The following is a 25,642-nucleotide window of genomic DNA, read 5'->3' as shown; positions in this document are numbered from 1 at the left end:
TGGACAGAGGAGCCTGGCGGGCTGCAGTCTATGGGATCACAAAGAGTCAGACAAGACTTGGCAACTAAACAATATAGCCAATAAACAGACAATGTTTGTGACAGTTTGAGGTGAACAGGGAAGAGACTCAGCCACACATTACATGTATTACACATGTCTCCATTCTCCCTCGAGCTCCCCTCCCATACAGGCTGCCACGTAACATTGACCAGAATTCCCAGTGCTACACAGTAGGTCCTTGTTAGAACACTTCATCTTATTTTTGCATTTTAATTGAGATGTAGTTCAAAGCACTGTAAACAGTGGAAGCTCATTCTCTTAACACCTTAGAGAGGAAATTTCCACTGCTTCTGGTGTGAACATTACAGAGGTGAACAGTCCACTTGTCAGCATGTGTTGCTCCTCTTAGAAACCCTGGTCTCCCTCTGGGCTTTCCCTTCACAACCATTTCTTCCCCTTCTGCCCTTGGTGATGCTGTGGGCCAGCAGGTCCCTCATACGTCTGATAACCTTTGGTCAGTCCTGCCAGAGTTGAAAGGAGGCTGTCCTTCCTAATGGAGATTTTCTTCTGGGTGTAGTTTGTGAATTTGCAATCACTCCCAGCGTACCTCCAGCAACAAAACTCTTCAAAGCGACTGAGCCAACTCCACCTGAAGTGGAGCTCACCTTTACGGAATTATTTTTGGTTCAGTGGTTTGTCTGGTCTGACCAACAAAGAAGGTGGCCTTGTTCAGGCTCTGGGTTTTCCCCACTTTACCCACATCCTTACTCGGCATAGTGCTCACACTACACCCCTGACCTACACCCCGGACTCCAAGCAGGGCCTCGGGACCATTGGCCGTGGCCACCTGTTGAATCAGGCCACTCTGGTCCCTGAACCCCATGCCAGCTGCCAGTGGAGAGGGGGATGAGGGGATGACACATGCAGTTGACATTGGCAGTAGCGATTTTGGGGGTATGCTTGACTCCTGTGTCATGGTGGAGTCCTTTCAAGCCCTGTCAGTGGTCTTGTGTGTAACCATATACTTGTGACCCCATTTTCGGCTCCTGGAAACCAGATCAGCTTCTTAGAAATTTTCCCTCAGGTCCCCCAAGCTGGTCAGACTTCCTGAGTTGCCTTCTCTAAACGTCTCTCTTCTCTCTCAGTTGCAGCCTCCAGATTCTCACAGGACTGCTGTTTATTGTAATCACAGGTGTTTATGTTACAGGCAAGAACCCATCCTTTTCCGGTTTCTCAGTGGGATGGCCCTGCGGGGGTTTGGGGGTGCCCTCTCCTCAGCCACTCATCACTCACTGGACCAGGAGGCTGCGAGTAGGTCGGCCAGCACCACACAGCCTTCCACCACTTCCTGCATCCTCGGGGTGGCTGAGCATCTTTCTCGTTTACCTCTGAGTCTTCTTTTCCTTTTTAGTTAGCTAAAATCTTTTTCCCACTTTCTCTTTTATAATATTCAATCCCGTGTGTTTCACAAGATGATGCTGTGATTATCTGGTTAAAAATCTAACAGAAGTGAAAATGAGAAAGTTCTGGGTAGAAGAAGCAGCAATTGTATGTGATCACACAGCACAAGGTGCAGGGGTGGGGGGACCCCAACCCTTCTCACAACTTCTTCCTCTTCTCTCTCACCTGCTGCCACTCAGTCTTGCCTTGATGTTATTTTCACCCCATCTCAGTTCCGTGACACTGGACCTTTTTCTTCCACAAACATTCCACTTCTGTTATCAACTGGGCCTTCTATTCCCAAAGCTCTCTCCCCTCCCTGGTCCTGTCTGTTCGTACTCCAGGAATGTTTTTGAGTGTTTTCACCAGTCAAGCATGTGAATACCATTATTTCAAGAGCAGTGGTCACCAAAAATAGCAAGGGCTGCACCAACTTCAGACTCTCAGAGTCCTTATTGTGATCCCACACTGTCAGTTTAAAATGAAGACAGATTCCAGATTGCAAATTGTGAATGATGACAAAGTGAGATGAAGAGTAGAGTGAGTCTCATTGGAGATCCGAAAGTACTGGAACTTCTTAAAAGCTTCATCTAAATGGACCGTGCCATGGTTTTTTTCTTGACTTTGACTCTAAAGAAATGTGCCTGCCTGATTTCTTATATATAATAAAATAGCACAAACTGGGTGGTTTCTATAACAGAAATGGATTGAAATACAAAGGAAGTTTGTGATGGCCTGCCTTGGTCCTTAATTAGAAGCCCCAGGTTTAAGACCTCTGTGTGTTCTTTTGGCAACTGTGATCTGCTTGATAATTGCAGACTTAATAGCAAGTCTGCCCTGAAGAATTAGCTTTTCCTTCTCAGCATCTTTGTAGAACTTGACTTGCTTTTAGAACAGAAAATACATCTTTCCTGCTTATGAATGAGCTTTTGCCTGGTTATCTGGTCAAATTTGGACCAATTAGTGTACTTCATGCTCTAAAGCAGTGGTCCCCAACTTTTTTGGCACCTGGGATCAGTTTCATGGAAGACAATTTTTCCACAGATGGGGCAATGGGCAGGGGGGTGGTTTCAGGATGAATCAAGCTCATTACATGTATTGTGTACTTTATATCTATCATTATTACATCAGCACCACCTCAGATCATCAGGCATTAGATCCCGGAGGTTGGGAGCCCCTGCTCTAGAGAATAAGGATATTCCATATCAAGTTTTTGAAATGCTGTCTATTCAAAAATATGTAACTGTTCCAGACCTGTTTTTTGGAGAAAACTTTGCATAAAAGATGAGAAGTCCTGAGCTGGAATCCTGGACTTTGAGAAAGTTCCTTAACCACTCTGGTTCACAATTTCTTTTTCTATTGGTTGAGGATATTATGTTCTACTTAATGGGGGCCCCTGTTGACTCGGCCACCTTCTTCTTGAACACTGAACACTTCCAGACTGCTAAGCCCTGGAAAGTCTGTATCCTAGGTATCTTCACTCTCCATCTCTCCCTTCCTCGCGTCTTCTCTTCCTTGGGTCAGGCCCCTGCCACTTGGTGCCTGAGTCATTGTAATGACCTCCCAGATGGTCTCTGCCCTCAGTCTTGTGACTTCTTCAAGGCACCCTCCGTATTCCTGCCTAACTTATTTTTCCCTCAGATGTGAGCCTCATCCTGTTACTTCCCCCTGTAACTTTCAGAGTCAATTCATTTTCTTCCAGTAATAAGAGCTCCCATGCACCAGGTGCTCACATATACTCCATGCTTGGTGTGCTGCTCAACACTGTGCGTGGATCATCTCAGAGGAGCTCACAGCAGGCTTATGAGATACAAGTACAGCTGTTATCCCAGTCTTCTGACTGGGACTCAGAGGCTGAGAGGTTCAGCAACTAGCACATGGTCACATAGCTGTGCGTGACAGAGGCAAAGACAGCGATCAGGTGCTCTGACTCCAGAGTGTACACGCAAACCTCTTAGTGCTACATCACCTCCTTGGGTGGCCCACAGACCCTCTACCGAACCACCCCGCTCCCTCTCCAGGCCTGTCTCACACCTCACTCTAGCTAACACTCTACCCGGTAAACACAGCCAATCCAAGGGCTGAATCTTAGGAGGGCCTCAAAAATGTGTGAATATTAAATAAGTGAATGAGTAAATCTATAAAGGGTGATGTTAGCTCTAATGCTGCATACCATTGTTGAGATTTAATATTATTTGTGTTCTAGCTTAAATCACAAATACAGTTATTCTTCAGTTGACAAACTCAAGATTTCTCAACTTTGGCATTATCAGCATTTTATTTTACATGAATGTTAATAGAAGCTTTATTTCTTATAATCAAAACACAGAAACTATCCTTATGCCATTCAGGATGAATATTAAACTATGATATAGCTATAACATGGAATACTGATCATAGAATAAGCTGTTCACTATCAGCATTTTCGGCCAGATAATTCTTTGTCATAGGCATTGTCCTGTGCGTTGGAGGATGTTTAGCAGCATCCTTGGCTTCTACCTCTACTCAGATACCAGGAGCACCCTCCCAAGTTTGGCAACCAGTAATGTCTCTAGTCATTGCCAAAAATCCCTTGGTGGGGGCAAAACCAATTGAGGATAACTGACCTAACTTTTAATTATTCATTTTCACTCAACTTGTGGACAAGTCCCTTAGTTTCTCCAGTACCATCTTGAAGAGTCATAAGCTTTGATACTATTAGAGCTTATTTTATAGTCAGTAATGTATTAAAAAATATATACAGCTAAATGCAACATGGTACCTTGGATTGCATTCTGAAACAGGAAGGACATTAATGGAAAACTGGTGAAATCTGAATAAAATCTGTATTTTAGTTAATAGCATCAAACCAATATTAACATCTTAGTTCTAATCAACTGCCGTGGTTACATAAGATGTTAACATTAGGAGAGCTGAGTGAAAACTGTCATATTAGGTGAGGGTAACCCATTTTCAAACACAGATAAAAGCAAAGCCCTATATGTGTTCCTTTAGGCTATAGAAGAAAAACTAGTAAATGACGTCATTGTCTTTATTCATCTTACAGGCTCTCTATTCATATGGATGATGAACTGCGACATATTGCCCAGAATTCTCTTCAGGGTTTACTTGTTGACTTCTCAGATTGGAGGGAAGATGTCCTATTTGGCTTCACCAACTTCCTGCTTCGGGAAGTAAATGACATGCATCACACACTCCTTGATTCATCCCTCAAGCTCCTGCTCCAGCTGCTTACCCAGTGGAAACTGGTCATACAAACGCAAGGAAAAGTCTACGAACAGGCCAACAAAATCAGAAATGCAGAGGTAATTTTCACCCTCTTCCCATTAATTGATGTTCTTTTACAGAGTATGTGTGTATGTATGTATGTGTGTATATATATATATATATAAAAGTGGCAGCCCAGAGAACCTGCTGGGTTCTTACTTTCAGCTGTCTAGGAAGTTTCTTCCAAGGAGTGACCCTGAGTTTTGCAATCTGCTTAAACTGTGACCAAGAAACTCAGGGCATGATTATGTCACATCAGGTTAGACTTACTAACAAAGCATTTAGAAAGTAGAAATTGTTTTCTTTCAGAGAATTAGGTTTCAAAATCTGTTTGTATGAGCAGATGACCATAGGGAAGAGATAATAGAGGTGGCTGTGGATCTAGATGTAGATGTGGAGATGGATCTAGGTATGGATATGTATCTAGATATGCATATGGATCTAGAGCTGAATGTGGATATGAATTAGGATTTAGAACTGGATATGAATGTATTTATGGCTCTAGATATGGATAAGAATCTAGAGCAGATATGGATATAGATATTGGTATGAGTCTAAGGTATATGAATATAGATATATGAATATAGAGATGGAGTGGATTATAGAGGTAGATATGGATATGAATCTAGAGCAGAGATGGCTATGAGTCTAAGGCATATGAATATGAGTATAAACATGGAGTTGGATGTGCATTATAGAGGTTGATGTGGATATGAATCTAAAGCAGATACGGATATAGATATGAATATGGATATAGGGTTAGATGTGGATGCGGATATATAAAAGTTAGCTGCCTACTGGTTTCTTTTGTCCCTCAGTTCAGTCGCTCAGTCGTGACTCAGACTCTCTGCAACCCCATGAATTGTGGCATGCCAGGCCTCCCTGTCTATCACCAACTCCTAGAGTTCACTCAAACTCATGTCCATCGAGTTGGTGATGCCATCCAGCCATCTCATCCTCTGTCGTCCCCTTCTCCTCCTGTCCCCAGTCCCTCCCAGAATCAGAGTCTTTTCCAATGAGTCAACTCTTCGCATGAGGTGGCCAAAGTATTGGAGTTTCAGCTTTAGCATCAGTCCTTCCAAAGAACACCCAGGACTGATCTCCTTTAGAATGGACTGGTTGGATTTCCTTAGTCAGCCACAAATTAGTTGCTTTCTCCACTATCCAGAGAAGAAAGTAGGCTTGTGGTTTCTTTATTCTTTCATGCCTCAAACCTGAATGGTAAAAAATAATGATAACATTTTGAAGAGCATTCCTCATTTACACTGAGGAGGAGTGTAATCAGAGGAGAACCCAGGCAGCATGACTTGGCACTGGCAATGAGCCCATAGAGGAACTGTCTGGCTGCAGAAGAGCTTAACTGAGGGTCTGAGGAATGTCAAGGCTCAGGAAGTATGAGAATATTTAGATCCCAGATGGGCTGACCTCAGAGAGCAGGTTCAGGGCATTTCTCCATCCTTGTGTCCTATACTCACCGAAAGATGACAAGGAGGAAAACAAGGGTTGCACATGCTTATAAAAGGAAGCTGGAAATGAAGGCGGAATCTGCCCTGTTGTCTGCTTGCTCTTGTTTTAGACTCACTTGGTTTGGGAAGTTTCAGAACCCTTCTCCTTAACGTGCAAAACCCAGATTAAAAACTAACATGAAAACAGGTCACCAAATCTGATTAGAAAGTCAACGTTTGAAACTTCAATTTAATTAACTAAAATAGAGAATTCGCTATAGAGAATTTAAGTAAAACCAAATTAGGTCACTTTAAATATATAGAGTCATCTCAAATGGTGTGGATAGAAGTGGTTTTTATTCTTACTAATAGTCTTTGAAAAGGTATTCCTTTTTAGAACTACCAGAGGGTTGATGGTATTCCAAAGTAGTAAGTGATCTGAAAACAAAAAAGGGATCTGTGATATTTCATGAATAATAATGAATTCATAGACATGTCTGGTTCTAAGCCAGTGTAATTTATGTTAGTATTACAAGGTCAAATGTGCCAGACGTACATAGAAGAGTGGCGACTTCTTCCACTGTTGTTTTTCTGAACATAGAATTTTTTTTTCATTGCGCGACAGCTAATTGCCAATGGCTCCAGCCACCGAATCCAGTCGGAGCGAGGTCCCCACTGCAGTGTGCTCCATGCTGTGGAAGGTTTTGCCTTGGTTTTACTCTGCAGTTTCCAGGTGGCCACACGCAAACTGTCTGTTTTAATACTCAAGGAAATTCGAGCTTTATTTGTCGCTCTGGGTCAGCCTGAGGTATGGATTGTTTTTCTGAATTTTCCAATTCATATCTTTCAACAGTTTCAAAGTGTAAAAACTGTAAAGAATGCATTACTATTTTATGTACTTTCATGTCACATGATGTCAACAAATAATTTTTGAAAGAGGGTGGGTTTTTAATTGTGAAATCGTACTTTTGATCTGCAGGAACTAAGTTATATATTCTGTGGGCAATAGAATAGACCATTCCTGATTTTCTACGTGATAGTGCTTTGGGAAGAAGTGAATCTTATGATTCAGTAACAGAACATTTTCTTTCATAATGTTCAGAGTACATAGAATTAAGTTGTTATTACATTTATAGTAGAGAATGAACTAAAACAATGCATTCCAGTTTAGAATGAGCAAAGTGTCAAACATTCTATCTTACTGAAAGTTGTTTAATCTCAATAGTGATACAAAAATGGCATCACAAGAAAGCATGTCCTCTTGAGACAAGAGAAATGAGCTAATTAGTTAATTAATGATTGTCTCCAGCTGTTCTTCGGCACTCGGTCAAGTGCTGTACGCCCTTGTTTTGGTTAAGGGGTAAGGTTAAGGTTCATTGCCTTTCGGCACAGGTGGCCAAACCCTATCCATAAGTTGATGAAAGAAGGACATACTTCACATGCTTATTTAGAAGAATGCTACTTTCCATTTTCTTGTTCTTAATCACTAATCTTGGTTTTAAAATGATCATTGTCTTTACAAAATATTTTCAAATGTATCCCAGTCCTTTCTGTTCACATTTCTACAGCAAGCTTTCTGATGTGTTTTAGGACATCTCTGGGATCTCGTGAATGGATCTCTTAGGACATGGTGTATTTCGATAAACCTTCATTAAGTCTCTATAGTAATAATGATAATTATTATTGTGAGGCTAATAATTACCTGAGAATAACCTCAGGTATAACCTCACAAAAACCTGAGAATCAATACTGTTTTTGTTCCCATTGCACAGATTCTTAGAGTGACGTTTAGGGAGGTTAAATGCCATACCTAAAATCAGCAGCTAGGATGTGGCAGAGCTAGAATTGAAAACCATATTTATATATGCCTCTAAAGCCCAGGTTCTTTGCTACTTCAGCAAGCTGTGTTAAGTATGCTTCTCATATGGTGCTTTCTTTAACCAGCCACAGCTGGTCTTTTTAGGTAAAATTTTTTATTGAGATACGAGCAACATACAACAGTATTTGTTTCAAGTGTACAGCATTCCGTAGTTGTTTATATTGTGAAACGTTCACCACAACAAGTAATTAACATCCGTCACCACTCACGGCTACAGGATTTTTTTTTCCTTGTGGCAACTTTTAAGATCTACTCTTTTAGAAACTTTTAAATTTGCGATATGGTTTTGTTAACTCTAGTTGCCATGTTGTATATTACATCTGTGTGACTTATTGATTTTATAGCCAGAAGTTTATAACTGTTTTCTTCCTTTTCCCATTTTGCCACCCCTCCCCCAATCCCTGGGAACCAATTAATCTGTTCTCTGTATCCGTAAGCTTGGTTGTTTTTTTGTTTGTTTTTTTCAGCCACAACTTTTTTGAAATCATTCTCATTCATATGCAAGTATGAATGAGGACATTCCAAGTAAGGACATTCCGAAGCTTTCCTATAAGGGTTCTAATTAAATGATTTCATATTTCTGAGCCTCTCTATATTAAAAATGGCAAATATACACATGTTCATGTGTATAAGCACTATTCATGTAGAAGAATTTCCTGTAAGATGTTTTCTCTTGTGCTTTTTTCCCAGTTTGCTTCTTTTACCAAATAGCTGTGCCCAACATAGGGACCGCAGAGAGGGTGCGGTCGGTCTCCGGTGCACTTTCTTTGGGACTGAAATTCAATCATAGTCAACAGTTAATGTTATTTTAGCAGATCAGTGACTTAAGTATGTAGCCTTATCATGGTCTGGCAAAGCATACTCTCGTGGCTTTTGCATTCCTTAAAATTAATGACGACCTGAACACTTTAGTGAATAAGGTGTGATCCTAAGGTTTAGATTCCAGTCTCATTAAGTGTATGTACATGAGTTTTTGAAATTGAAGTGTCTTTTTCAGTACGAGGTCAAATTGGAGCTCCAATTTTCTTCCTCTGAAGCTTGTAAGACTAAACTCAGAACCACAGGGAGTTTTACCCCCTACCTTTCACACCTCGGCACTCACTTTTCTGTGCGAAAACCCTTATCACTACCTTGCAAGCTGTTCTGCTGCTTGTGCTGGACAAAGGCGGTGGGGAGGGTGGAAGGGCTCATTTTCCCATGGAGACTAATCGCCTCCCTTCTGTACAGGACGATGACAGACCTATGATTGATGTCATGGATCAGCTAAGTTCCTCCATCCTCGAAAGTTTTATTCATGTAGCAGTTTCGGATTCAGTAAGTACACGTTTGATCCTGCTTGCTGATAATCATTAAGTATAAGCTCTGGGCCTCTCTGGAAAAGAGATATGAAGAAAAAAACTATGTAGAAGAATTCTGGGGTTTTATGTCAGGTTAATAGACTGACACAGATGTGCTTAGGCAAACAAGACTTAGTTTTTTAGATACTAGTTCTGGAGACCTTCAGATAAATTTAAAGGAAAATTTGTGAGACTTCCCTCGTGGTCCAGTGGCTAAGACTCTGCGTTCCCAATGCAGGGGGCACAGGTTGGATCCTGGTTGGAGAATTAGATACCACATGCTGCAACTAAACCCTGGAGCAGCCAAATAAATAAAAACTTTATTTAAAACAGAATTTGAATCTGAGGAAGATGGATACAAATTTTGCAAACTGAAACTTCAGAAATTTCTCAGGATCCTTTAAAAAATTTATTGGTTTTATTTATTACACTTAAAGCTCTATATAGCCTATATTAATGTGCTTTACAATTTACAAGATGCTTTCACAGTTATTCTCTTTTTTGAATAGAAACTCAAAATGATGAGGCCATAGTTACATAGTATGTTAGGGCCTGAACTTGACCATATCTGGACTCTGAGCATAATAGAGCTTGACACAAGCTGCTACACAAATACATTCTTTGTCTTATTTTATTTTTTTAAATTAATTCTTCTTGGACAGTCTTTGTTTTAAAGCACATATTGGCAAATTTTTAATTTCTGATCAAGTAGAAGGGAAAGTAAAACGGATTTTAATTACTTGATTAAAAAAAATCAGTATAACACAGTAATGAGACTTGGATTGATTTTAGGTAAATGACTGAAGGGAGGCAGAGCGGATCTGTAGAATTGACATTGCTGATGCCCCTTGTGTATTCCAGGCAAATAATTATAAATGAAGAGAAGCATATTTGACAAAGAGCTATAAATAAATTTGTGCGCTTTTCTAACTGAGATTGAACAGAGGTCCCTATTTTTAGTAGCCCTGTTCTTGCTTGTGGTTGTAATATTAACAGTAATTACTAAAACTAGTGAAATTACTAAAACTATTAGCCAAGCAGTGCAAACCTTAACAGTAATACTGAATAATGCTACCACTGAATAGTGCTCCCTCCCTGGTGGCTCAGTGGTAATAACTGCCTGCAGTGCAGGAGACTTGGGTTTGATCCCTTGGCTGGGAAGATTCCCTGGAGAAGGAAATGGCAACCCACTCCAGTATTCTTGCCTGGAGAATCCCATGGACAGAGGAGCCTGGCAAGCTACAGTCCACGGGTTCACACACAGTCAGACACAACTTAGGGACCAAACAACCACCACCACCACCTCTTCGTCTGGAAATTCAGATTGCTTTTACACGAAATAAGACCATCAGGTGTAATTGTTTTATATACTTATCTTGTTTCCCTTAAGATCATATTCTGTTCACGTGGTTTTGTTCTGTGTTTGTCAGAATCTAAATCTTGAGCCGGGGTGGCCAGGTCAACAGGGACGCATGTGAGAAGATGCACAGAAAGGGGAGCAGAGGCATGGGGGGAAACAGCGCCTGCTTTGTGCAAGGGTTTGACATCCCTCATCTCGTGTCATTTACTTAAAAACTAGGTGAGGTCAGCACTGTCATTTCCAGGTCATAAATTAAGCAGACAGACTCTGGGGGGTTCAGAGATGTTCCCAGGGCACTGGCGTTGGGCAGAGCCAGTGTTGGAGCCTTAAGTCTCGGGCTTTGAAGCCGAAGCTATGCCTCTTCGGTCCATTAACCATGGAGGCCACTGGCCACCCCTCTGCTCCATGGGAACTCAGAGACCCTGCAGGTAAAATGGAGCACTTTTCGTGCCCGACAGATATAATAGCAATTCTATCTCCTGGCCCAGCAGCTAGATTATTTGAAACTTTCCTCAAGTTTGATAGTCTGGACTTAAAAGAGAATGAAATACATGAAACTGTGTGTTATCAGTATGTAAGTATATACCTATATGTATAGATATTAAATACAGATAGATACAGGTATCTTTTGGGCACTAGTGGTAAAGAACCCACCTGCCAATGCAGGAGACATCAGAGACACTGGTTCGATCCCTGGGTTGGGAAGATCCCCAGGAGGGGTAAATGACAACCCACTCCAGTATTCTTGCCTGGAGAATCCTAGGCAAGAGGAGGAGGAGCCTGGTGGGTTACAGTCCACAGGGTTGCACAGAGTCGGACAGGACCAAAGTGCTTTGCACTAACGTAGCATGCACCTTTCAAAGGGTTTTAGAATGTATTCTGGCTTGACATCATAGGACAAAAATAAGTAGGTATCTTAACCTCAAAAAAGCATCAGTAAAATGCCCTTCGTAAAAGGGATTACATGTAGCCATCTCCCTAAGCCATAGGGAAGGTATTTCAGTCCAAGTAAAGACTCCTGAGAGTCCCTTGGACTGCAGGGGGATCCAACCAGTACGTCCTAAAGGAAATCAGTCCTGAATATTCACTGGAAGGACTGATGTTGAAGCTGAAGCTCCAGTACTTTGGCCACCTGATGCAAAGAGCTAACTCATTTGAAAAGACCCTGGTGCTGGGAAAGATTGAGGGCAGGAGGAGAAGGGGATGACAGAGGATGAGATGGTTGGATGGCATCACCTACTCAATGGACATGAGTTTGGGTAGACTCTGGGAGTTGGTGATGGACAGGGAGGCCTGGCATGCTGCTGTCCATGGGTCGCAAAGAGTCAGACACAACTGAGCTGACTGATGGAAAGGTAAACAAAAATCATGACTTAAAAAAAAAAACACACTAATTACAAGGACTTACCTGTGGTCCAGTGGTCAGAACTCTTGAATTTCCACTGCAGGGCACACAGGTTCAATCCCTGGTTGAGGAGCTAAGATTCCACATGCTGCAGGGCGCAGCAAAAAAAAAAAAAACAACCAAAAAGCCTAATTACAGAGGTAATAACACACAAATCTCAGAGATTAGTAGCTTTTCAGAAATGCAAATTGGCACATCTGTGGTTAAGTTTAACTAATGTCGTATATTTGCTTGACAAGTATTTAGTGGTCAGCTCCTGGGTACTAGTGTGCAGGGCTCTGTGACATTGAAACACCACTTCTGCTACCCATAGCCTCATGTAGGAATGACCATGACCGCAAGCCCAGGTCTGGCGTGGCGGGGGTGCTGTGGAAGGGGTGTTTGAGATTCCAAGCTGGGCCCGAGGCAGAGGTAGACGGGCAGAGCACTGTGGAGGAAGAGGCATTGGGTCCGCGAGGACACTGACCGTGCAGCTCAGCATCGCATCATAGCCTGCTTCTTACACCTGCAGGCAACCCTACCCTTGACCCACAGCGTGGACCTGCAGTGGCTGGTGGAGTGGAACGCTGTCCTGGTCAACAGCCATTACGACGTGAAGAGCCCTTCCCACGTCTGGATTTTCGCCCAGTCTGTCAAGGACCCCTGGGTGCTCTGCCTCTTCAGCTTCCTCCGGCAGGAGAACCTGCCCAAGCACTGCCCCACCGCCCTCAGCTACGCCTGGCCCTACGCCTTCACGCGGCTGCAGTCCGTGATGCCCCTCGTGGACCCGAAGTAAGGGGCCCCTGCGCTTCCCTCTGTTCTGCTTGTTTCACCGTAATTTCCCCCTTTTACATTTTATGTTAGAGATCGGGATAGAATCCTCTAGCTTCTGAACAGGGCTTCCTAGGTGGCGCTAGTGGTTAAGAACCCCACCGCCCATGTAGGAGTTTCTGAACATCCTACTACAGAATTCTTAGTGTTGAGTAAAAACAGGTTAAAAGTTCATGTCTGGAGCTAGTTTTTCCCCTCCCTTAATCGTCAGTGTGATTATCTGACTATAGAATCTCAGCCTCTTACTGGTTGAAACGGTAGTAAGTTCTATTCAACTCTCCAACCAATAGAGACGTTCCCTGTCCAGACAGACAGTCCTGGACAGGTAATTGTTCAACTCAACTGGGGCCCTTCCCAGCATCTTTGTTGAATAAGTGACACCTTAAAATCCAGAACTTAGTTTTCCCTCTTGTTTTCGACCCCACATTTCTAGTAGCCCAATTAATGCCAAGAAAACCAGCACGGCCGGCAGCGGAGACAACTACGTTATGTTGTGGAGAAATTACCTTATTCTTTGTTTTGGAGTTGCAAAACCCAGTATTATGAGCCCGGGACACTTGCGAGCCTCCACTCCGGAAATAATGGCCACGACACCTGATGGTACAGTGAGCTACGATAACAAGGTGACATGACATGCTTCAGAAGAATTATTCTGTAAGGTTTTTTTTTAGCTTGTTTGTCTAGAGTTCACAGTGCATGTTGCACTGTGCCTGCCATCTGGAGTATATGGGGTCAGAGTTTTCATCCTACACATTTCTAAATTCCATTGCGTGTTTGTGTGAATAATTTATTATTCCTCCCCTGACAATTGAGAAACTGAAAATAAAGGGAAGTTAAGGAACTTGCTGGAAATCGTAGAGTCACTGGTATTTATCAGTGCCCTGAGGCTTGGTGTCCCACATACCGCATTTCTCTCTCGCCTCATCGAGTACTCACCTTTAACCTGGGTCTTGATTAAATTATCTTGTTACAGATGGTTTTGTGGATTTACACAGTTGTGTTTTCAATTAATTGATTTTAATTGGAGGGTAATTACTTTACAATATTGTGATGGTTTCGGTCACACATCAACATGAATCGGCCACAAGTATACATGTGTCCTCCCCCCACCCTGAACGCCCCTCCCGCCTCCCTCCCCACCCTGTCCCTCTGGGTTGTCCCCAAGCTCCGACTTTGGGTGCCCTACTTCATGCATTGAACTCGCACCGGTCATCTGTTTTACATGTGGTAATGTACATGTTTCAATGCTGAGATCCCCTGTGGCTCAGTGGTAAAAAGAAAAAAAAAAAATAGTTTTGTTGTTTTTTTTTTTTTTTTAAAGAAGACTGTTATAATAAGAATGTTCTTTAGATTTTTTGTTCCAGGTGAAAATTGCATTCATTGTGTTGTTTTTAAATTTTCGTGTTTTTTTTCCTGAAATGATGGCAGTGCCTTGGGATGTGGTTCAGTACTTGAAAACTGTTATAATGGAATCATCATTTGGTTAAAGGAAGCCTCAGTTATCATGTTACCTCTTTTTCACTTTTCATCAACTTGTTTCAGGCCATAGGCACCCCGTCGGTGGGCGTTCTGTTAAAGCAATTGGTGCCTTTGATGAGACTTGAGGGCATTGAGATCACAGAATCCTTAGTTTTAGGATTTGGAAGGACAAATTCCCTTGTCTTCAGGTATGGTAATCTTGTTCTGAATTTGTATATACTCCTGCTCTCATGGTTACTGCTTCCAATTCAAGTTTGAGTTTGCGTGTTGGTGTGTGCCTGGAGAGGCTGCAGGCTTTGCACGGTTCCCTTTATGTCCTCGTGGGTTTTTATGCATGTGACATTGTGATTGCCTCAAATTTCACTTTCAGTCATTGCAACTCTGATTTTACCTTTCAGATGTTCTCTCACATACACGCTTTGTTTTAGATAACTTTAAATGAAGTTTAAACTTTTAATGAAGTCAATGTCAGTCCCCAGTTAGCTAGACTGTTCAGAGGCCGTAACATCAAAATAGTGAGAGTCTGCTCATCAGCCACTCAAACAACAGACTCTCAAAGGTTGATCATCGACAGAATATTTTCAGGGGTGTCTGTGACATGTCACACATGCTAGTCTTTCTATAAGATGATGTATCTGCCTTAAGAGAACCGCTGTGTCTCACTGTCTGGATTCCTCTAATCCAATAACCATTTCATCTAAGGCAGTGTCAAAGCATTTTCAAACAGTCCTCATAAAATGTTAGTTTAGGCTGCCTCTCATAATTTTATTTGCCAATAAAAGCCTATAAGGACAAAAAAAAAATCTAAGTTTTTGATGTACACAGAAAATGGAAAGCTCCAAGCATCTGTGAGAAATTTATTGGAAAAATAAAGATTAACGAGACATTTTAGGAGTGACTGAAAAATATATTACAGTATACACTCAGATTTTATCCTTTAAAAATGTAACTGAGTTCTGACTATTTGGGTGCCAGTTAACCAGTGTTTTACTACTTATTGATTGATTAGTTAAGACAGTGCGTCATATAGAAATACTACAAGAGGATAGTAAAAACAATCACCTAATGTCTTTCTCAAAGAACCTAAGGCTCTTTTGCACATCTTACCCTCTCAGTATTCCTAGGAACAGGAAAGATGATGCAATTTACCAGCCACCTGGATGCAGAAAAATCAATGTCTCAGTGCCCTTACTGGTAAAATTGTTACAATAAATAAAAATAAATTGTATCTCTCTAATTTTAAAAAACTGGTATAATTATAGAATCTATTGTACAGATTTATTGAGGGCATTAAATGTAAAAATGTACATAGTAAATGTTTCATAAAGATTGCTATTAGATGAGGAGACTGTTCCTGTTATTTAGTAACACTGACTCTATTAGTGTTATTTCCATTTCTTTGATGGAGAAATTCTAGCATCTCTATTGGAGGAATCTGGAATGAGATGCAGGATTTCTATTTGTCAGGAGAGAATGCCGTAGTTTACCTTCCTTGGATTTCCCTGTGTTTAATAATAGTACAAAATATTCTGCAAGGAAATACAAGATTTTTCAAACATGGAGCAGATTATGGACAAAGTACCTAGCCACAGGCTAGACCTCCTAATGCTGTCTGTTACGACAAAGCAGTTAGTTTCTAAAGACAACAGCTGATTAGTGGGTATAAAGCTGATAATTTGATCAAATGGGAACAGATGGAAGTGTATACATGTAATATCAGACATGTATCGATATGAAAAAATTTGTTTACTTTTACTACACAAGAGAAAAGGTTTTGATGAGCACCTCAATACTGAAATACTTGCCAAAAAGTACATTCATCATCTAGCTCAAATAAAAGAGTTTATCTCTGAAATTCCCAAAAGACCTCATTTTAAAACAAACTCTTAAGACAGTCCCCTGAGCACAGACTCCAAAAGGGGCACCATAGTCATCGCATCTGTTTCTTTTGCTCTAATTGAATTAAAAAATTTATTAATCTTCATTCCCACAGCCTGTGAGAAAGTGCTTTGAATTTAGTAAACAGAAAATATTGTTGACTTAATTGTTCAGGTAGGGGTTTTTGCCATAGAGTCTCCAGAATATTAAATCAAAATCAAGTCAACAAATGTGTAGTGAGTCCAAATTTTACACATAGCACTGGGGTAAGACTGGTTATCCAAAGTGCAGGCCGCTGCCTGTTTCTAGCTCACCACGCGACAGGGAAATGGAAGGCAGGGGAGATTTTGATGTCAGAAGCAAAGTTTAAAAAGCAGATTTGGGGGTATTGAATGGCTATATATTGTGACAAAGTTGGTGTCAGTTAATAATGAATTCTAAATGCTGACCTTTTTCATTCATAGAGAATTGGTAGAAGAACTTCATCCATTAATGAAAGAGGCTCTGGAACGAAGGCCAGAGGTAAGATTTTGAATTTGAATAATTAATGCCTTGGTTTATCTGGACAGTAGTGTGAATTTAAACCATACCCAGTGGTTTGCTGTCAAGAGTACAAACATATTAACGTGCTTTTAACAATGAATCTTACTATTTTAATGTTGGTTATTTTCATTATTTCTTTGAGTATTTAGTATAATCTGGGTCCCACTTTAAAAGATTTTAAGTCCTAAGCTTGTGAAAGAAAAGGAACCTAAATAATCATGTGTATGTTAAAATATTATAGTCTTTTTGCAAAAGTTTTAAGATTGAATTTGGATTTTAGTCAGTTTTTTTTTTTTTTTTACAAGGAGCTGAGAAACCAGCAACATTATTTGTTTCCTCTAGTGTATAAAGCTCTTTCTTCAACATTATTTTCCTTGAAGTGAACTCTGAAAAGGACAAACTTATAATGCAGCAGAATAAGAAATTAAATAGAGTAAGACTAAAAGAGAAGCTTCCCATGTAGTAGATAAGATACAAGCTTCCCAGCGGAAGCCTGGCAGTTTGCACAAGAACAGTGTTACCAGATTTGGTGCGACTGTTAGTGTCCAGAGTGCTTTTCCACTTTTTTCTGATGCTTTAGTTTTTCAGCTGTGTCTGGGAGCCTCCAGGAAATGAGGCTTGTTGACTCTCAACATTTCCAGCTCAGATATTTACTGACCCACTTGTGATCTGTTTCTCTATAGCTTGTGATAACAAGCATTTCTCTAAGGATTAGGTAGCAAAAAAAGTACTTTTTTTGTCTTTTGTGTTTAGAAAATTAAAAATGACTAGATTACATCTTTCTTTTTTAAAGCAGAGTTGACATTATTGTGTCCACATTTATAAGTGATATTACCTCTTCCTAAACAGAACAAAAAACGCCGAGAACGGCGAGACTTGTTAAGGCTACAACTGCTTCGAATTTTTGAACTTCTGGCTGATGCTGGTGTCATAAGTGACAGGTAGGAAGGAAATTATACTGAGCTGAACTCTGCTCATTAAACTGATGTGTTTGCCCGTTTTTTTTTTTTCCTTTCTCTTTTCTTTTCTCCTTATTTTTATTGAGGTATAGGTGATTTACAATGTTGTTAATTCCTATTGTGTAGTGAAGTGATTTGATTATACTTATATATACACACACACACATTATTTTTCTTAATATTATTTTCCATTATGGTTTATCAAAGGATTTTTTTAAATTGGAGGATAATTGCTTTACAATGTTGTGTTAGTTTCTGCTGTATAATGAAGCGAATCAGCTAAATGTACATACATCCCTTCCCTCTTGAGCCTCCCACCCCTCCCCCATCCCATCCATCTCAGTCATCACAGAGCACCAAGCTCAGCTCCCTGTGCTACATAGCAGCTTCCCGCTAGCTGTTCTTTATTTTATACACACACACACACACACACACACACACACACACGACCTGTAGCTTTTACTTAGAAAGGTCCAAAAGAGCTTGGTTTCTTTTCATATACACTGCATATACATCAAGAACAAATTTAGCACGTGAGTTTTGGCAGTGAACCTTATTTTCTGTGAAGCATATACTCCTTTGACATCAAGACTAACCATCTAAAAGTTTCACTTCCTTTTGTTCCAGCACCAATGGAGCCTTAGAACGGGACACTTTAGCCCTTGGAGCTTTGTTCTTAGAATATGTGGACCTGACCCGCATGCTCTTAGAAGCTGAAAATGATAAAGAAGTGGAAATTCTTAAAGATATCCGGGCACATTTTAGTGCCATGGTTGCCAACTTGATTCAGCGTGTTCCAGGTACAGCGATGCATCACTGCAGATTACCTTTCATGCTTGAAGTGACATTTGTGGTCCTCATTGCCGTGTTTTCCTCTCTGAACCTACTGGCCTGTGTGCAGGTCTGGGATGGGTCATTTATTTGTTTGGAAATACTTGAAGATATGCTTGAACAGATTGTGGGCATGCAGCACAGAGTTGGAAGAGGAACAATAGGAATTGCATTTGGCTTTGTGCTCATGATTATTTCTATTCTTTGTTTTGGTTCCCATCTGAAAATGAACCTGTGTGATTTCTATAGGAAGAAAGTATTTCAAAGGGAACATTTGAGGCTTCGTGTTTTTCATTCTCACTCTGCTCATCTGTGAACATATAATATTCTCAACAATATTTCTGCTCTTGAGTCTATCCAATCCACATATTATATAGAATTCTATATATGTTAATAAATTATATTATTGATTATTGTATTAATATTATAATTATAATAATATTATATTATGTTATTTTTTTCATAGAACAAAGTGGGTCTAAAGCATTTTCGTCTAATAGAAGCAAAAGAGAATAAAAATAGTTTGGTATAAAAATAGACTACTGTCATTAAAATTTTGTGACATAATTATAAAATTTTGTGACATATATAATCTGAAAATCATCTGTTCTGCTTTTTCATTATGATTTAACATTATGATGTTGTAAAACTTTATTACCAATTCTCCTCATTTTTGATGACCCTAAATTATGATTTAACTTCCTCAGTTAAGGAATTTTTGTTTGAAATGGACAGTCTATACATAGTATTTTACAGTTCTTCCTAAAGACACAGCAGCAGTTAAGAGAACATTTACTGTGTAAGGAGTAGCTGAGTGGAAGGTGTTGCAGTTTTTCTAGACATTACTTAGAAAACAGTGTCTGGGAATCCATTTTCTGTTTTCCTGCTCTGAGACAAGATGCTGTTGACTGACACATTAGGAGAGGAAAGAAAAATAGGCTTGACTTTTTAAATCCATGTTTCATTACCTAAAGAAATCTTGAGTTAGAAAATGAAATTACTCCTTTCCCCAAAACGTAGGAATCATGCGTAATAGCAATGTCAACTGTATTCACTGTATTTTTCAGTATAGTAGACTCTTAGCCTGTCTTTTCTCTCTAGTTCACCACCGAAGATTTCTCTTCCCCCAGCAAAGCCTGAGGCATCATCTTTTCATCTTATTTAGCCAGTGGGCAGGACCCTTCAGCATTATGTTCACGCCCCTGGATCGTTACAGTGACAGAAATCATCAGATTACAAGATACCAGTATTGTGCGTTAAAGGTAGGTCACCTTTGCCTCGTGAAGGACTTGTCAGATTGATGATCTCTTTCCTTAAACAACCATGCCTTACATAAGGGTAAAATAAATAATATGGTATGACATGGTAAAATACAAACACACATGCAAAAAAATCAAGTATATACACCTATATAAACAATAACCTCACTCTATACATTCTAAATATCTATACACTCTATACATTCTAAAATATCTGCACATGAACAAAATAGAGATTGCTGTTTAACCATGTAAATATTCCAATTTTGCTCATAATGCAGAACTTTTCCAAGGTTCCATTTTTATCTAAAGGTTTCTACTGTATGAAAACCTTAGTTTTTGCTTATTTTTCCCTGATAGCTCAGTCGGTAAAGAATTTGCCTGCAATGCAGAAGACCCTGGTTCAATTCCTGGGTCGGGAAGATCCACTGGCGAAGGGATAGGCTACCCACTCCAGTATTCTTGGGCTTCCCTTGTGGCTCAGCTGATAAAGAATCTGCCTGCAATGTGGGAGACCTGGGTTCGATTCCTGGGCTGGGAAGATCCCCTGGAGAAGGGAAAGGCTACCCACTCCAGTATTCTGGCCTGGAGAATTCCATGGACTGTATAGTCCATGGGGTTGCAAAAAGTCAGACATAACTGAGTGACTTTCACTTTAAGTAGCTGCCTTGCCAGTTAACTTCCAATTTAAAATGTATATGGATATAGATATATATCCTCATGTTCAAAACCCGTGAAGGGCCGCATTCTCTTTTTAATCTCCTTCCATCCTAGAAGACTCACAGAAATAAGCTTCTACACTACCAGGACTGTTGAAAATTTTCAGAACCATGATTCCTTACAGCTTAATTTCCTTTAGAAAACTAATTGTATGTTGACTGTGTCATACATATCAGAAGTTGCTAACTGTCAAATTCACCTTTGCCTCAGTGGAGCTAATATAAGCCATGGCCCTGACAGTCATTTGGACCTATTGATTAGAGAGTAACTCAAGGTCTTCCCTTCTCTGGATGGCTGAGTCCCTTTGCTATCTACTGAAACTATCACAACATTGTTAATTGACTAGCTTAATATAAGATTTAGTTTTCATTAAAAAAGTTTTCATTAAAAAAGTTTAATGAAAAAAAAAGTTTTCATTAAAAAAAAGATCTTCCCTTCTCTTGCTTTCTCCCCACCTCAAAGGAACTAAAGTTTATATTCTTCATTTTCTTTAGCTTTGATTAAAATCATAGTTATCTATTTCCACATTTTTCATGGCTTGCCAGTTTAGTGCATTAGTCAAATATTTGTTAAGTTTCTGAGTTCAGTGTATTGGTCAAATATTTGTCATCAAAACGAAATTTGAAAAGCTGTATTTATCATAGGCAGAATTCATTCACTTGAAATCACTGAAGGTAAGCTTATTTTAAATCCTGTGAAATGGTCATTTTGTTTTAAATATCTCAGCCATACATTATAAAGATTTATTATAAAAGTACATGTCTACAGAGTTCAATTTACAGGTTTTAACTGTTGTAAAAAGAGACAAAATTGGCAATCTGGCTTTTTTTTAATTGAATCTACTAAGGAATACTTTAAAATCTTGTAGACATAACTGCTTTAAAAGCTGCTGGTCCTGCTAAGTCACTTCAGTCCTGTCCGACTCTGCGAGACCCCATAGATAGCCTCCTTCCAGGCTCCCCCATCCCTGGGATTCTCCAGGCAAGAACACTGGAGTGGGTTGCCATTTCCTTCTCCAATGCATGAAAGTGAAAAGTGAAAGTGAAGTCGCTCAGTCGTGTCCGACTCCTAGCGACCCCATGGACCGCAGCCCACCAGGCTCCTCCGTCCATGGGATTTTCCAGGCAAGAGTACTGTAGTGGGTTGGCATTGCTCTAAAAGACCCTTGTTGTTTATAAATCTGGTAGTATGTGTTTTAAAGTCAATTGCGCATCATTCAGTCATGCAGGACTCATTTGGAGGTTGTGTTCTGTTTTGTTTTCAGGCAATGTCAGCAGTGTTGTGCTGTGGCCCAGTGTTTGACAACGTGGGCCTTTCCCCAGATGGCTACCTATACAAGTGGCTTGACAACATTCTGGCTTGTCAAGATTTACGAGTAAGTACTAGCCAAAAATACATTGTTCTAAATGTCTTGATTGTTTCATCTTGGTTCAGTTGGTACTGACATGTCTAAGCATTGTTCACAACACAGTCTCTTCACACATTAGCCACAGAAGTGTAGGCTTGTTTGTTGCTTACATTACACTATGATGCATCAAAATAAAAAACATAGTAACATTTACCAAAGTTGACCATAAACCAGGCCATAAAGCAAGTCTCGACAAAGTTCAAATGATTGAAATGACACAGGCTGTATTCTCTAATCACAGTGACACTAAGCTAGTAATAGATAATAAAGATAGTTAAGACATACTCTTCCAGATACAGTGATTTAAAGAATACATAAAAATAGAAAGAAAAATATCTTTAACTGAAGAATAATGAAAACACTACTTACTAAACGTGTGGGTTGTAAATAAGGCCTTGCTTAGGATGAATCATATATTGGAAAGAAAAAATACTGAGGTCAGTCACCTAAGAATCCATTTCATGAAGTTAGAAAAAGCATATCACACTCAAAAAAAGCATACTGAAGCAAATAATAGAGATAAGAGTACAAATTAATTAAAGAGGAAAAATTACTAGAATGCACATTTAAATCAAAAACTTGAATTTGTTAAGACTAATAAAATTAGTAAATCCATGGGAAGTCTGATCAGAAAAGATAAGACATGTGTCAATCAACCTCAGAAATGTAAAGGGTCATTACTACAGATGCCACAGATGCTAAAAATAAGACAACATATAAACATCTTTGTGCCAATAAACTTGACATTCTAGATGAAATAGACAAGTGTCTGGAAAACACAGCACAAATGGAAAATCTGAATAGTCAGATAAGTAGCAAAGAAATTTAATCTATAAATGAGAGTGTTTTCACAAAGACAACTTTAGGACCAGTTGACGTTATGGATTAATTCAACACTTAAGAAACAGATTGCAAAGATTTAATACAAATCCTTAAGGAGAAAACATATAGAAAGGAAACACATCTGGATATATTTTATGAGACCCACATAACCTTCATACTAAAACGTGACAAGGATTTAATAATAAAGACAACTAAAAGGCAAATTCATTCTTGAACATAGTTATAGAAACTTTAAGCAAAATATTAAACAATTGAATTCAGTGTATGTTAAAAAGAGGATTCCTCATGATCAAGTTGGGATTATTCAAGAACTGCAAGATTGTTTTAATATTCAAATGTTCTTCAATTCATTTGTATATTAATTATATTAATAAAGTCTCAGGAAGGAAGTATCTTCTGATCATCTTAATAAGATGCAGAAAGAGCATTTAATAAAATTCTACATTCATTCATGAGGGCAATTCCTAATGAAACAAAGAATAAAAAAAACTTAGTTTGATAAAGGGTATCTTTAAAAAAAACACCTATAGTAAATATTGTACTAAACAGTGAATATTGAAAGTGTTATCTGAGGTTAGAATGACCCAGGAAGCCCACATTCACTACTTCCATCAACATTATACTAAAGATCATAGCCAATGGATTAGGAAAAAAAAAAAAAAGATAGCAGGAGTAAAAAAGAAGAAACAGTTTATACAGAAACAGGTGCACAGACTTAGAGAATGAATTTACAGTTACCAGTGGGGAAGAGTTACAGGGATGGATAGCTTGGGAGTTTGGGATTAACATGTATACACTGCTATCCTTAAAATAGATAACCAACAAGGACCTATAGTATAGCACAGGGAACTCTGCTCAATACTGTGTAATAACCTAAATGGGGAAAGAATTTGAGAAAGAATAGACACATATGTATGTGTACATGTGTCACCCTGCTGTACACCTGAAACTGACACAGCACTGTTACTGAACTGTGTGCCAATGTAAGATAAAAACGGGAAAAAGGAGTTTGTGGATTTAAATGTGAAAGCTGAAAAATTAAAGTTTCTAGAAAATAAAATAGGATAATTTAATCCCTGGAGTTAGGGAAAGATTTCTTAAACAAGATGCAAAAATTACTAACCATCAGGAAAGACTAGTTAATAACTTCTCTTCACCAAAAGACACCATTAAGAATGTAAGTAGGCTGGTTGTAGAGTAAAAGAAGATACTTGCAACATGGAACCAACAGAATTCTTATCTGGAATATATAAAGGACCTCTACAAATAAATAAGGTAAAGACACTCATAAAAAAAAAAAAAGAACAAGAGAATTAAACAAGCACTTTACAAAAGAGATTATCCAGTACATGCAATGTAAGACATATACAGAAATATTTAAAGCAGTATTACAAAGTCAAGAGCTAGAACAACCCAGATGTTCATCAGTAGTAGAATGAATAAATTGTGGAGCAATCATGAATTAGAATATTATGCAACAATGAAAACAAATAAATGTAGATGCCTTTTAAACATAAATTGAGTGAAAGACACAAAATTATATATATTACATATTAATACCATAATTCCATTTAGATAGAGTTCGAACAGCTCTGACTATTCAGTGGTGGTAGAAATCAGGATGCTGTGCTCAGTCGTGTCTGACTCTTTGTGACCCCATGGACTGTCAACCTCCAGGTCCTCTGTCCATGGAATTCTCCAGGCAAGAATATTGGAGCAAGTTGCCATTTTCTACTTTAGGGGATCTTCCCAACCAGGGGACTGAACCCATGTCTTTTGTGTTTCCTGAATTGGCAGGCAGATTCTTTACCACTACATCACTTGGAGAGCCCAGAAATCAGGAGAATGGTTATTCTTGAGGAGGGCTTCCCTGGTGGCTCAGATGGTAAAGAATCTGCCTGCAATGCAGGAGACCCGGGTTGGAAAGACCCCTTGGAGAAGGGAATGGCAACCCACTGCAGTATTCTTGCCTGGAGAATCCCATGCACAGAGGAGCCTGGAGGGCTACAGCCCATGAGGTCACTAAGAGTTGGACACGACTGAGCAACTTTCACTTTTACTTTCTTTTCCCAACTATGCACCAATAAAAAAAAATTTTTTTTTAAGTAATTTTGATATACAGTAAAGTTCTGGGCCCATACCCTATAACATAAGAACAAACAAGTCATAATTTTTCCTTCTCCAATATTATTGCTATGGATGGGAGAATGAATAACTTCAGCAAGAAGTGGGAAAATGTTACTTTCTGAGGGGAAAGTAGCCCCCAGACACCAGGCTTGTCCTGGATGAATGTAACCATCCAGTATTTAACAGTAGCTTCAAGAATCATCAGTTAATGATCCTGTTCTATTTAGCATGGTGATCTTTTCATATGAAAGTCTGATTAAAAAGTGTTTATTGATAGCATATTTCTTTCTCAAAGATTGTCAGCTAAGGTGTACACAGTGTATTTAGCAATCAAGCCTAATAAACATACTCCTCTGATCTTTTTCTGTAAAAGATTTTGTATGCATAAAGGCTTTCCTTTTATATATTTAATTTTTTAAACCAAATACATGTATTGCTCAAAAATATTTTAAACAAATATTTTCAAGTATTAAATATTTGCCAATGAAGTCTGTCACCTTTTCAGAGTTAAAAATAGAGAATGAGGTGGACCCTGTATGATTGACTGACAGTGACTCAAATTTAGTTTATACATTTCAATTTCCAGTTCCAATATTGCATCCTTTTAAAGACCTTTTTGTGGAATAAAAATTAATCAAGATGGATGTTCAGT

General features: G+C 39.3%; 1 protein-coding gene across 8 annotated transcripts in view; it reads left to right on the top strand.

Moving 5' to 3' along the window:
* Positions 1 to 25,642, top strand: part of FRY (FRY microtubule binding protein) — a 329,597-nt gene that overhangs the window by 216,162 nt on the left and 87,793 nt on the right. For all 8 annotated transcript variants that reach the window (XM_027557464.1, XM_027557466.1, XM_027557463.1 and 5 more), the window contains 11 exons: positions 4,487 to 4,745; positions 6,778 to 6,960; positions 9,259 to 9,345; positions 12,645 to 12,904; positions 13,377 to 13,566; positions 14,486 to 14,610; positions 16,765 to 16,822; positions 17,693 to 17,784; positions 18,430 to 18,602; positions 19,735 to 19,895; positions 21,877 to 21,987. In XM_027557464.1, coding sequence (XP_027413265.1) covers positions 4,487 to 4,745; positions 6,778 to 6,960; positions 9,259 to 9,345; positions 12,645 to 12,904; positions 13,377 to 13,566; positions 14,486 to 14,610; positions 16,765 to 16,822; positions 17,693 to 17,784; positions 18,430 to 18,602; positions 19,735 to 19,895; positions 21,877 to 21,987 — 1,699 coding nt within the window. The remainder of the gene's footprint in view (positions 1 to 4,486; positions 4,746 to 6,777; positions 6,961 to 9,258; positions 9,346 to 12,644; positions 12,905 to 13,376; positions 13,567 to 14,485; positions 14,611 to 16,764; positions 16,823 to 17,692; positions 17,785 to 18,429; positions 18,603 to 19,734; positions 19,896 to 21,876; positions 21,988 to 25,642) is intronic.

Source organism: Bos indicus x Bos taurus, chromosome 12 (genome assembly GCF_003369695.1).
Source record: "Bos indicus x Bos taurus breed Angus x Brahman F1 hybrid chromosome 12, Bos_hybrid_MaternalHap_v2.0, whole genome shotgun sequence".
Taxonomy (NCBI): Eukaryota; Metazoa; Chordata; class Mammalia; order Artiodactyla; family Bovidae; genus Bos; species Bos indicus x Bos taurus.
This window is presented reverse-complemented; position numbering and strand designations above follow the sequence as displayed.